At 58.9% G+C, this 12,321-nt stretch overlaps 1 protein-coding gene across 1 annotated transcript; it reads right to left on the bottom strand.

Annotated features, from left to right (window-relative positions):
- Positions 1–280: 280 nt before the first annotated feature.
- Positions 281–11,137, bottom strand: RNH1 (ribonuclease/angiogenin inhibitor 1). Its single transcript, XM_011929987.1, has 10 exons — positions 10,959–11,137; positions 8,594–8,765; positions 6,731–6,901; positions 6,077–6,247; positions 5,305–5,475; positions 5,055–5,225; positions 4,746–4,916; positions 4,262–4,432; positions 653–823; positions 281–548 (listed from the first exon to the last, which is right to left on the bottom strand). The coding sequence occupies exons 2-10, from the start codon at positions 8,677–8,679 to the stop codon at positions 461–463; spliced, it is 1,371 nt and encodes a 456-aa protein (XP_011785377.1). The 5' UTR covers positions 8,680–8,765; positions 10,959–11,137; the 3' UTR covers positions 281–460.
- Positions 11,138–12,321: the final 1,184 nt, after the last annotated feature.

Genomic DNA, 12,321 nt, shown 5'->3' on the forward strand with positions numbered 1-12,321 from the left:
GGAAGCTGTGGGAGTGGCTGGGCCTGTGGGCAGCTCCCAGCAGGCGTCACCCTGCACAGGCAGAACCAAGGGGCATCCCCCCACCCCAGGCAGGGCCTGCCCTGTGCTCCCCGGTGTGGGTGGGGTGCGGCTCGGAGGACCCAGCTGAGCACAGCCAGGGCCTTGGGCTGCTTCCCTGGTGCAGGTCCCTTAGGCAGTGAGAGAAGCCCATGCCACGTGGGGTGGTGTCGTCTCTGATGCCAGCACACCTCGCAGGGACCCCAGGAAGGACAAGAGCCCCTCCTGCCAAGAAAATGCTTTAATGGTTTATAAAGTGTCCAAAATATACTGGCAAAAATAAGCGGATCTGAGCGTTTCTCTTCAAACCTAGGATATGCAGGGCGAGCACATGGCAGGGGCTGGTCAGCCCCAGGGGTGCCTCGAAGCTGGTCGTCCAGGGAGAGCAGCGGCAGAAAGCGCCTCAGGAGATGATCCTCAGGGATGGCTTCTCCTCCTCCAGGGCCTGCAGCCGGTCCTCCATCGCCTCAGACCAGTAAATGTCGTACAGGCTGCAGAGAGGCCAGAAGGGAGGCATGGGCCTGTGTCCTCCCCAACCCCCGCGTTCCTCCCTGGGCAGCCCTGGCCACACCACCCGCCCAACGCGTCCACATACACCAGCTGCTCCAGGAGGCAGCCCGGCTGCCGGACACTCTCCACCAGCTGCAGGACGCCCGCGTCTCCCAGGCAGTTGTTGCTGAGGTCCAGCTCGCGCAGGCTGTGGTTGGCCAACAGGGTCGCGGCAAGGCTGCTGCAGCTGCGGTCACTCACATCACAGTTGCCAAGCCTGGGTGGAGCAGGGTGGGGGTCAGGGTGCGGGGCATGCCTGGCACCACGCTGACCAGCCGAGCAGCCTGGGCCTGGGGGGCGCGATGGAGGCCCAGGCCGCGAAGCCCAAGGACCAACGGACACCTGTGCTCGGCAACTCGGGACCCTCAGGTGGGGCCGTCCCCAAGGCTCAGCCTTGGCAGCTTGTCTCACTGTCCCTCTATGGCCCTGGGCAGGTTCCCTACCACAGACAAGAAAGGCCACACAGACAAGTGGGGCACGGCAGCCTGACTCACCTGAGACCTTCTGCAGGGAGGAGAAAGGACAGGAGGGAGATGCTGTCCACCCAGAGAGCTACACCCACCCCCTTGCCTCTCCTCTGGGTGGACTTCAGAGAAGCCAGCCAGAGGCCGAGGGGCAGCTCTGGGGAAACGAGGGTATGGAGACCACCAAGAAAGGCACAGAGTGGACGACAGAGTTGAAGTTCCAGAGAGAAACGAGGGTACAGGCCAGACGAGAGTGGAGAAGAGAAGACCCAACACACACTTCCCGGGGTGGAGCCGCCACAGGCCGGACAGCAAGGCCAAGGAGTTGCACTGGGCCTCTCCAAAGTAGGGGCCAGGGAAGCTGCCGGACCCCCACCCTGTGCAGTGGCTCAGGGGGAACAAGTCTGCAGTGACCAGGACCCAAGGTTCCTCTCCACACCTGGAACACCCACAAGGTCCTGGCAGCCAGGATGGTGTCCCCTGGCAGGGAACTGGAAATCCTCCAGCAGGAGGAAGCCCTCGGGAAACACAGCCATGACTCGGTCTGCAGGAGCCCCTGTCCAGCATGACTCAGCCTGCAGGGCCCACTGTCCAGGGCTCCGAGGCCTCACTCAGAACCTGGTGCCCAGCCCAGGATGACCAGCCACCCATGGAAAGCCCCTGGCGAGAGGCACACGGGAAATAGCAAACAAAAGACAAAACACTGAGGGTGGAAATTCAGTAGACTGGCTGGTAAATGAGAACATCTCCCAAAAATAAAACACCAAAGAGAAAGAAAATTTGGAGAACACAGAGGGCCAGTCCACAAGACATCAGGACAGGCTCATGGGCACACCAAAAAGAAAGGTAAGAAAAGAGAGAGAAAAATCAGCAAAGGCATATTTTCTTAGTAGAACCAAGTATCCGGCACAAAGAACAAGACCCACGTCAAGGCCAAGCACATGGAACCCCGAACACAATGGACAAAGAGATCTGGAAAAACTGCCGAGAAAAAGCAGATCATGCCCACAAGATGACAGTGGCTCATGCCTGTAATCCCAGCACTTTGGGAGGCTGAGGCAGGCTCATCATTTGAGGTCAGGAGTTCAAGACCAGCCTGCCCAACATGGTGAAACCCCATCTCTACTAAAAATAAAAAAATTAGGCCAGGCACGGTAGCTCACTCCTGTAATCCCAGCTCTTTGGGAGGCCAAGGCAGGTGGATCACGGGTCAGGAGATCGAGACCATCCTGGCTAACATGGTGAAACCCTGACTCTACTAAAAATGCAAAAAATTAGCCAGGCGTGGTGATGGGCGCCTCTAGTCCCAGCTACTCGGGAGGCTGAGACGAGAATGGCGTGAACCTCGGAGGCGGAGCTTGCAGTGAGCCCAGATCGTGCCACTGCACTCCAGCCTGGGCGACAGAGCAAGACTCTGTCTCAAAAAAAAAAAAAAAGCTGGACACAGTGGCACACGCTACACCCAGCTAAATGATCCAAGGGCAGAGCAGGGGCACAAGGCCTCCAAAAATTACCTTCTGCAGAACCCTTTCTTAGGAAGCTGCAAGAGAACGTGCTTTAACAAAGGGAGGAAATCTGGAAAGACATCCTGACGCGGGCGGGTTCCCGCAAGGGAGGAAGGTAGGCGGGGCTTCCAGGAAGAGGGACCACAGGGTGGCCAGGTGGGCTAGAGCCCCATAAAGCTCTCAGGATTCATGAACTGTGACCGCTTTCAACGTTAAAATGAGAACTCAAAGTGGTGCTGCCAGCCTGCCTTGCCCAGCCCATGAACACGCACATGCACACTCGTGCTGACACATGTGCTCACACACACTAATGCTCACTCTCGCCCATGTGCTCACACGGACACGTGCTCATTCTCGCTCATGTGCTCAGACACTCGTGCTCTCACACACTCGTGCTCACTCTCACCCATGTGCTCACACACGGACACGCATGCTCACACTGACAGGCTCACTCTCACCCATGTGCTCCCACAAGGACAGTCATGCTCACACTCAAGTTCTCATGGACACTCATGCTCACTCTCGCCCATGTGCTCACACGGACACGCATGCTCATTCTCACCCGTGCTCTCACAGACACGTGCTCACTCTCGCCCACATGCGCCCACATGGACAGTCGTGCTCACACTCATGTTCTCACACACGGACACATGCTCACTCTCGCCCACTCTTCGCCCATGTGCTCAATCATGCTCACATGCTCACGGACACATGCTCACTCTCGCTCGTGCTCACACGTGTTCACACACACTTGTGCTCTCACCCATGTGCTCACATACGGACACTTGTGCTCACACACACGGAGCTGTGCTCATGTTCTCACACACGGACACTCATGCTCTCACCCATGTGCTCAATCATGCTCACACGTGCTCACATGGACACTCGTGCTCACACTCGCTCATGTGCTCACACATGCTCACACGTGCTCTCACCCATGTGCTCACAGACACTCGTGCTCACACACATGGACACGTGCTCTCGCCCATGTGTTCACACACATGGGCAGTCATGCCCACACGTTCTCACACACGGACACTTGTGCTCACACGAACACTTGTGCTCACTCTTGCCCATGTGCTCACACACACACAGGCAGTTGTGATCACACTCATTCCCACAAGGACACTCCTCTCGCTCGTGCTCACTCGTGCTCACAGACACATGCTCACTCTTGCTCGTGCTCACACACACGTACACTCGCCCATGTGCTCACACTGACACGCTCACATACACTAGTGCTCTCACGCATGTACTCACACTCGTGCTCACCCATGTACTCACGGACACTCATGCTTACACTCACGTGCTCACACTCGTGCTCACACGGACACTGCTCATTCTCGCCCATGTGCTCACACACACGGACACTTGGGCTCACATTCATGGACACTCGTGCTCTCTTGCCCATGTGCTCACACCCATGCTCACACATGCTCTCACACACATGCTCACACACTCATGCTCACACCCACATGTGCTCACACATGGACAGGTGCGCTCACTCGCCCATGTGCTCGCACACATGCACTCATGCTTACACGTGCTCGCACACACGAACACTCATGCTCACTCTCACCCATGTGCTCACACTCGTGCTCACACAGTTGCGCTCACTCGCCCATGTGCTCACACACGTGCACATGACCTCCCAAATATGCACACTCGTGTCCCTCTCACACTCACCAGAGCACCCGCAGCACGGAGCCGGGCTGGCCCAGGCCCTGGCAGAGTTCCTGCACGCCCGCATCCCCCAGCCTGTTGTTGCTTATCTGCAGCTCCAGGAGACACTTGTTCTGGGTCAGCACCGAGCTGAAGTGGGAGCAGCAGGCGGCTGTGAGGCTGCAGGACTTGACCCTGTGGACACAGACAGGACTGAGGCCTGGCAGGGGACCAGGCTGGCCCACAGCTGCAACTGGCCCTTCTCCTGAAGGCCCCACATGGACCTGAGCAAAAACATCTGAGAGCCTCCCCAGGTGTGGGCACCTGCACCTGGTCCTCAGCCCCAGCACTGTTACTATCAAACCACAGGCTGCTCCCTGGCCCATGCATTCCGAACGTCAGAGCTGAGCCCAGCACCTCCCCTGGAGTCGCTCACTTCTCCCCTGGTCTCCTTGGTCACCCTGGCCCTCTCTTGGGTGACAAGGCCTGCCCCGACAGCCACACTCACCACAGTGACTCCAGCTGGCAGCTGGGCTCCAGCAGAGTCTCACACAGCAGCCGGGCACCCTCGTCCCCCAGCTCGTTGCCGGCCAGGCTGAGCTCCTTCAGGCTCTCCTTGGTCCTGAGGACACGGCACAGATCCCCGCAGCCCTTGGCGGTGATGCCACACTCCCAGATCCTGCAGGACATGGACACCCCCAGACTTTCCTCAGCGCCATCCCATGGCCTGAGGTGAGCCCAGGGGGTGGGGGAGGGCTCTGAGGACAGCCCGCTGCCCCTTACCCTCCAGGGAGGAGGCCTCGGGGAGGTGACTCACCACAGGGTCCTGAGGCTGGAGCTGGGGTGGAGCAGCCCTGGGCACAGCTCTGCAAGGCCCACATCACCCAGCTTGTTGCTGCCCAGGGCCAGCTCCCGCAGCGAGGCCTTGGAGGCCACGATGCTGCACAGGTCCCGGCAGTTGTCTGACGTGATACCACAGCCCTCCAGCCTGGGGATGCAGGTCACGCATGAAGCAGCATGGGACCCCCCAGCCCACACCCCGCACCTCCCCAAGGCCCAGGGCCTACTTGAGTGCCTCCAGCTGGCAGGGGGAATCCTTCAGGCCCTGGCACAGCACACGGACGCCGGCCTCACCGATGTTGTTGTTGCTAACCGTGAGCTCCTTGAAGTCCGGCTTGGCCCTGAGCACGGAGGCCAGGGGCTCGCAGCTGGCAGCCGAGAGGTTGCAATACTCAAGCCTGGGGGATAGCTGAGCTTAGCACCACACAGGAATGTGCACCAGCCAAGGGTGTGATGCGAGGGAGTGCAGGGGGGTACTGGTGTCTCATCTCGCCCTCAGCCTTCTCCTGCCTAGGCATCAGGTGGCAGTGCTGAGGGCCCCCCCAGACTCATCCAGAGGCCCAGGCCTCTGTGGACACCGGCATTCCTTCCGGAAACCCCTCACCCCCTCCCTGACCTCGGACCTCAACCAGGCCCAGGAGAAAGAAACCAGCCTCTGGAGGGCAGGGCCCGCCTGCACGTGCCAGGCTGTGGTCAACTCACAGTGGCCGGGCCCCCCACACACACCGAGTGGTGAGTGGAGCCTGACTCACGGCCAGGTCTGTTCCCACTCACTGTCAGGTCCCGGGGCAGCTGTGCCTTGCAAAGGGCAACTGGAGGGGGAGGGACGGCGACGACAGATCCCCCCAGTCCCAGCATCACGGAGAGGGGAGAGCACCACAAGGACCGTGTGACCCGAGTCCCCTCCTCACGGCTCCTGGCGGGCGATGTGCCGTACAGGGGGCTGGCTGGGGGACAGGCAGTGGAGAGCATGGGTCCCGGGGCAGGGGACAAACTCACTGCAGCTTTTCCAGGCGGCACTGGGGGTCCAGGAGTCCCTCGCAGAGCAGCTGCAGGCCCGCATCCCCCAAGAGGTTGTCGCTGAGGTGCAGCTCCTGCAGGGTGGGCAGGGAGCGTAGCGTGCTGGACAGGACCCCGCAGCCGGCCCCCGTCAGGTAGCAGTCCTGGAGGCTGGAGCATACCTGGCTGTCAGCAGGGCTCCCCTGAGCCAAACTGCCACGCCCTTCGCCTGCCAGAGCCTAGAGCCTGGAGCCTGGAGCCGCGCTCTGCAGGTGGTAGGTCTATACCTGCTCCTTCCCTGGACAGGGCTCTGGGGTCTCCAGGCCGAGTGAAGGAGGGCACACGTGTGGCTCGGCTCAGGGAAACCTGTCTGCAGACACACCCTTCAGCAGGGATCCTGTGGTGATGCTGGAAGGCCAGGGATGGCGGGCGGGGCCAGACCTTGGGCGCAGGGGCTGGGACAAGGCAGGAGGGGCCCTGTCCCCCTGCTGTGAGGCCACCAGGCCTGTGTGCCTCTGGCTCATGTTGGAAATGCCCGCTGGCACCGTCTGCCCACCCACAGCTGCCCACGAGCCCCTGGCAGCTTTGTTCCCTGCTGCCGGGCTACCAAAACAGGCCGCACCAGGCCAGAGGCAGTGCTAGGCCCCACCTCACCTCAGCTTCTGGATCTTGCAGGAGGGGCTCTGCAGGCCCTGGAGCACGCAGTGCACGCCAGCATCACCCAGCTCATTGCCACGCAGGCTGAGTTCTGTCAGTGCAGGGTTGACTCGGAGTGCCGAGCTGATGTCGCTGCACCGTGCCTCTGTGAGGCCACAGTCGTCCAGCCTGCAACCAGACCCCAGGGTCACGCGGGCCACGCTCAGGCTCCACCACTACCCCACGCGCAGATTACAACGCATCAGTGGGCCCAGAAGACAGCAAGGCAAGTCACACAGGACATTGCAGAAATGAAACAAAAAAGAGGAGGAACTGTTCTGTGAAAGTTCTAAGATGCTTGCACATATGCAGACATGTGCCTGAGGCCTAACGTGCTCTTCACCTCCAACCCTAAGGCACTAAGCACAAAAGCTCCTGGTCTGTGTCTAGGGAAAAAAATCAAACCTGTCTGAGGTAACACCTACGGGAACTGCCTGGAACAGGACGCAGCAGGTAGTTCAGACACAGGAGCAAATAAACAGTGACACCAGCTTCTAACATGACAAATAAACGTACTCAAGTCCTTCCTGATTAAATGAATAACTGAATAAATACAGCTAGGAAAAAAACCAGGTCTTGCTCACAAAAGAATGACAATTGATCAATGATGGAGCAAAGAAAGAAATTACAAAATTCAGGCCGGGCGCGGTGGCTCCCACCTGTAATCCCAGCACTTTGGGAGGCCGAGGTGGGCGTCACCTGAGGTCAGGAGTTCGAGACCAGCCTGGCCAACATGGTGAACTCCGTCTCTACTAAAAATACAAAAAGTAGCTGGGCGTGGTGACAGGTGCCTGTAAACCCAGCTACTCAAGAGGCTGAGGCAAGAGGATTGCTTGAGCCCAGGAGGTCGAGGCTTCATGAGCCATGATGGAGCCACTCCAGCTTGGGCAACAGAGCAAGGCCCTGTCTCTAAAAACAAAAAGAACTGAAAGTATCTCTCGAAGGCACTGATCGGTCACAGGAGGAAAGGCAGTGGCGTCACAGTGAAGAGGATTCTTGCCAAAAATGCAGGACTTCAACCATGAGAAACCATCAGACAAGCCCCAAGAGAGGACGTCCTATAGGAGCACGGCCAGACCCTCAGACCACCAGAACCCAGAGAGACGACGGGACAGTCACAGATGTGAAGAGGGCTAAGGAGACAAAGGACTGAGGGCCGCGCAATCCTGGACCAGTCAGGAAGAAGAAAAGGGCAGGGCGGAAAAGCAGACTCTGCCTGGAGGTGCTGGGCCAGAGCCAGCGTCCGCAGGTACACAGGACCACCTCACCAGGGAGCCCCGTACAGTCCTCATAACCCTCCGCAAACCTGACACTACTTCAAATAACCAGCTAGAAAGAGACAAGTTGAGACCCACCCAGGCACTCATGTCCTGCTTGTGAAGTCACTGGGGTTGTGAGGACCTCGAGGGCCAAGGACTCCCAGCCCCCAGCTTGGCAGGGACAGGCAGCGCCCCACGGAGGCTCACGGAGGGGACCCAAGCTGTGTCCTGCCCTCGTGTCTCCAAGGGAGGGAGACGCGCGGAGACACCAGAGCCAGAGACCCGCTGGCCAGTGCCGGCCCACGCTGCATGAGCCTGGAATGGGTTTTACAGAGACCCGCTGGCCAGTGCCGGCCCAAACTGCATGAGCCTGGAATGGGTCTTACATTTCTAAATGGTCGACAAGAAGCACAAGAATCACATTTCATGGATGTGGAAGCTACATGAATTCACACTTCACGTCCATAAACAAGGCATTCCAGAACAGTGCGCCCTTCAGAGGAAGCCGCCGCCCGCAAGCGCCCCTGCCAGCACCCCAGGGCCGCCCCGAGGGCACATGTACCTGACCACTTGGCACTGCTGGAGCAGGGGGAGGAGCTCGGCCCACCTAGCGTCGCTCAGCTGCTCACACTGGATGTCCAGGCTCATGGTGGAGGTGAAGAGTGGCTGGGTGGGGGGCAGAAGGAAGAGAACGTCTTGGCCAAATCCCCTCACAGTTTCACAGGCTGGAGATTCTGCAAACGAGAAAAGTCCAAACAGGACCCACAGGGCTGATGTTTCAGGAGGAGCCTCAGCCTCTCCCTGAGCAAACACTTCCTCTTCAGCACCTTCCCCACCTTTGTCCCTGGAGCAGACATCGGAGTGGGGCAGGGGGGCAGGGACCAGCACCCACCCCTAGAAAGGCCACCATGGGCAGCAGAGCTTGGGAACACAGACGCCAGCTTCCATGGCCCCCTTCTGGGGCTGGGGACTCTGCACCAGGCCAGGGCACATCCCCTGTCCCACGGCACACCAGCCCAGAGGCCAGACTGCCAGGCAAGCTGGGAGGGTCAGCCTGGGACGGGCACGGCTGCCACATCCTGAAACCTCCCCAGGCACAGGCCCTGAATATGGAAGGAGGTTCCTGAAGCCCTGCGAGCACAGCTCAGGTACCTGCCAGGGGCCTGGAGAAGGGAAGTGGTCAGGCAGAGACAGCCACCCCAAACCTCGGTAGGCGGACACATTCCCTGAGCACCTGCCAAGCACTGGCCTGGGGACTACAGCAGGGCAGGAACCTGGAGAGGAGGCTCGACGGCCAGGAAGGCTCCCTGGAAGCAGCAGCTCTGATGCCACACTGAGGGGAAGGGCGGGCAGGGGTGGGGAGAGGGCTCTCATCCAAAAGCCCCAGGAAGCTGGCAGGATCCACTCCAGGAAATGACGCAACCCCAGCTGCCCTTCAGAAAGACGGCCAACGGGACCACTCAGGAGGCTCCTGGTGCCCTGACACCCCCAGCTGCCTGAGTCTGTGTGCCAGGCACTCCTCTTCCCGGGGCTGGTTCAGAGGCGGCTGGTCCACTCTGGATGAGTGGAGGGAAGAGGCCCCTGGTACCAACCAGGAGGAAAGAGGCAAGGATGGGCTCGGGTCCACACGCCTGGGCGCCAGGCCTGCAAGGACAGTGGCAAAGGGCGGTGACACCCTATGGCCCCACATGGAGGAACTGAATCCACCCGACCCGAAGCACATGAGCAAAACTGACCAGGGTGTGGTCACCCAAACTCTGACTCCAGAATCTAGTCATCGGGAGGTACTGTGGGCGGGAGAGGGGGTGGAAGGAGAGCCTCAGGCGGCTGCCCAGGCTGAAATCCAGCCTGACACTCCTGTGTCCTCTGTAGCCAGATGAAAGGTGGCCCCAGGGTGTCCTCCTCCTGGGAAAGCTTGGTGGGGGCTCAGGGAGGCCACTGCTCCTGTGACCATCTGGAACCAGGGCTGCGGGAGTGGCCCCGCCCCCACCCCTCAGGCTTGGCCAGACCCTGCTGTATCCCAGGAAGGCTCTTCTGAACCTCTGTGGGTCACAGATCCCACTGAGAATCCCATGAAAATGCGGGTGTAAGCGCCCTTCTCTGTGACTGGAGGAGGCCCTGGCTCCCTACACAGCCAGGGCTAAAGCACATTCAGGAACCCGCCACCACCAGCCGGCAGCCTGCTTTGGTCCAGGCAGGGGTCTCCCTTATCCGGAGACCAGACCTTCTCAACCTTAGGGCGGGAGGTCTCCGCAGCGCCCAAGGCCTGAGCCCCCCGCCCGGGGAGCCACATGGGAGGGGCCGTTCGGAGGCCAATTCAGGTCCTTTGGTTCCGACGTGATGGGGACGTGGACACGGCGACCTCCAAGGGGCGCAGGGCCACCCTCTAGGGAGACACGGGCCAGGCTCAGGCGACGCGCAAAGGTTCCCGGTCCCTGGGACCCCGCCGCGTCGAGTCCCTCGAACCTGCTAGTTGTGGACACCCTGCCGCATACTAAAGGGCTGGGAGGGAACCTCAGAAAAACACGGAGGGGGTCTCCCCTGCCTCTCTCTGCCCAGGCCCGCGCCCGCTCAGCCCGGGACGCTCACCCGGCGCCGCCGCCGCAGACCCAAGGCCCGAGCCGCTTCGCGCTCCTTCCGCCCAGGCGGGGACGGGCGGAGCCTCCAGCCGTGCCCAGCTCAGTCCCAGGGCCTCGTTCCAGTTACTACCCCAGCTTCCCCACTCCCTCCTCGGTCGGGGGTGAAGCCTGACGTCCGCATCCCGTTTCCCACTGTCTGGCCCCAACCAGCCTTTCCACTTAATCTCCCGGAACCGGCGCCTGCACCCGCCTTCCCCCAAGACCATCCCTCCAGCTCTGACAGCCCCTGCCTCCTCCCACAAACAGGCCGGATTCCAAGAACTCCCCAAACACTAAAATAAAGCAAACCTGAGACACCCCTTTTTGCTACCAGACTGGAGAAGATGGAACAGATTGAGGATGAGTTGTTGTGGCTGACGCGAAATGGGCGAGGCTGTGAGGAGAGGTTTTGGAGAGCCGCTGGGCCCTCCTGAAAACTTGGGACACGCCCTCCGTTTCTATCAGTCAAGAGTTCTTCATGCCTGAGCTCGGGAAACACGTTCAAAAATATTTTGTTTGGTCCCGCCTTTCTGGAACAAACCAATGTATATCTTAAATGTATTTCATTGATGCCTCATGTTTCTCTAAAACGTACAAACCAAGCTGCCCCAACCACCTTGGTCACATGTTCCCTGGATCTCCACTGGCCGCAGTCACTCATATTTGGTTCCGAATAAATCCCTTCAAATATTTTACATTTTAACTATTACTATCGACAGTACATTTTTAAAAATAAGAATGGCCCTGAAAGATGTCAACATCCTAATCTTCAAATCTGTGGTGTCACCTTACGTGGCAAAAGGGACTTTGCAAATATTAGGAATATTGAGATGTGAAGGCTATCCTGGGGTATCCGGGCGGCCGGCATATTATCATGAGGGTTCTTACGCAGAGACAGCAGTTTTGAAGATGGAAGAAGACAGCCTCTAGAAGTTGGAAAAGCAGATTCTCCTTGGGAACCTCCAGAAGCAACTACCGTTGCCAACACCTTGATTTTAACCTCCTAAAACTCACTTTGGGCTTCTGAGCTCCAGGCCTATAAACAACCTATCTGTGGCAAATTCGTTATAGCAGGGATGAGAAAATAGCTCACTGCAGCCTCCTCCTCCAGGGCTCAAGCGATCCTCCTGCCTCAGCATCCCAAGTAGCTGGGACTACAAGAGTTCAATACCGCAACTGGCTAATTTTTTCTATTTTTTGTAGAGACGGGGGTCTCACTATGTTGGCCAGGCTGGTCGCAAACTCCTGGGCTCAACAGATCTGCCCGCCTCGGCCTCCCTAAGTGCTGGGATTACAGGCTGCACCAGCGCATCCAGCCAAATGTAACCTTTTTTTTTTTTTTTTGAGACGGAGTTTCGCTCTTGTCACCTTGTCACCCAGGCTGGAGTGCAGTGGCATGATCTCGGCTCACTGCAACCTCCGCCTCCTGAATTCAAGCGATTCTCCTATCTCAACCTCCCAAGTAGCTGGGATTACAGGCGCCTGCCACCACGCCCGGCTAATTTTGTATTTTTAGTACAGACGGGGGTTTCACCATGTTGGCCAGGCTGTTCTTGGACTCCTGACCTCAGGTGATCCGCCCGCCTCGGACTCCCAAAATCCTGGGATTACAAGCGTGAGCCACTACGCCCGGCCCCAATGTAACTCTTTTTTTCTTTTTTTTTTTTTTTTG

This window comes from Colobus angolensis, unplaced genomic scaffold (genome assembly GCF_000951035.1).
Source record: "Colobus angolensis palliatus isolate OR3802 unplaced genomic scaffold, Cang.pa_1.0 Scaffold84, whole genome shotgun sequence".
Lineage (NCBI taxonomy): Eukaryota > Metazoa > Chordata > Mammalia > Primates > Cercopithecidae > Colobus > Colobus angolensis.

Coding starts and splice junctions, on each gene's coding strand:
- RNH1 (XM_011929987.1), bottom strand. CDS start 8,679: ATGAGCCTGGACATCCAGTGTGAGCAGCTGAGCGACGCTAGGTGGGCC. Junction 6,902..8,593: donor CAGCAGTGCCAAGTGGTCAG/GTACATGTGCCC, acceptor GTCTGGTTGCAG/GCTGGACGACTGTGGCCTCA. Junction 5,226..5,304: donor TGCCAGCTGGAGGCACTCAA/GTAGGCCCTGGG, acceptor CTGCATCCCCAG/GCTGGAGGGCTGTGGTATCA.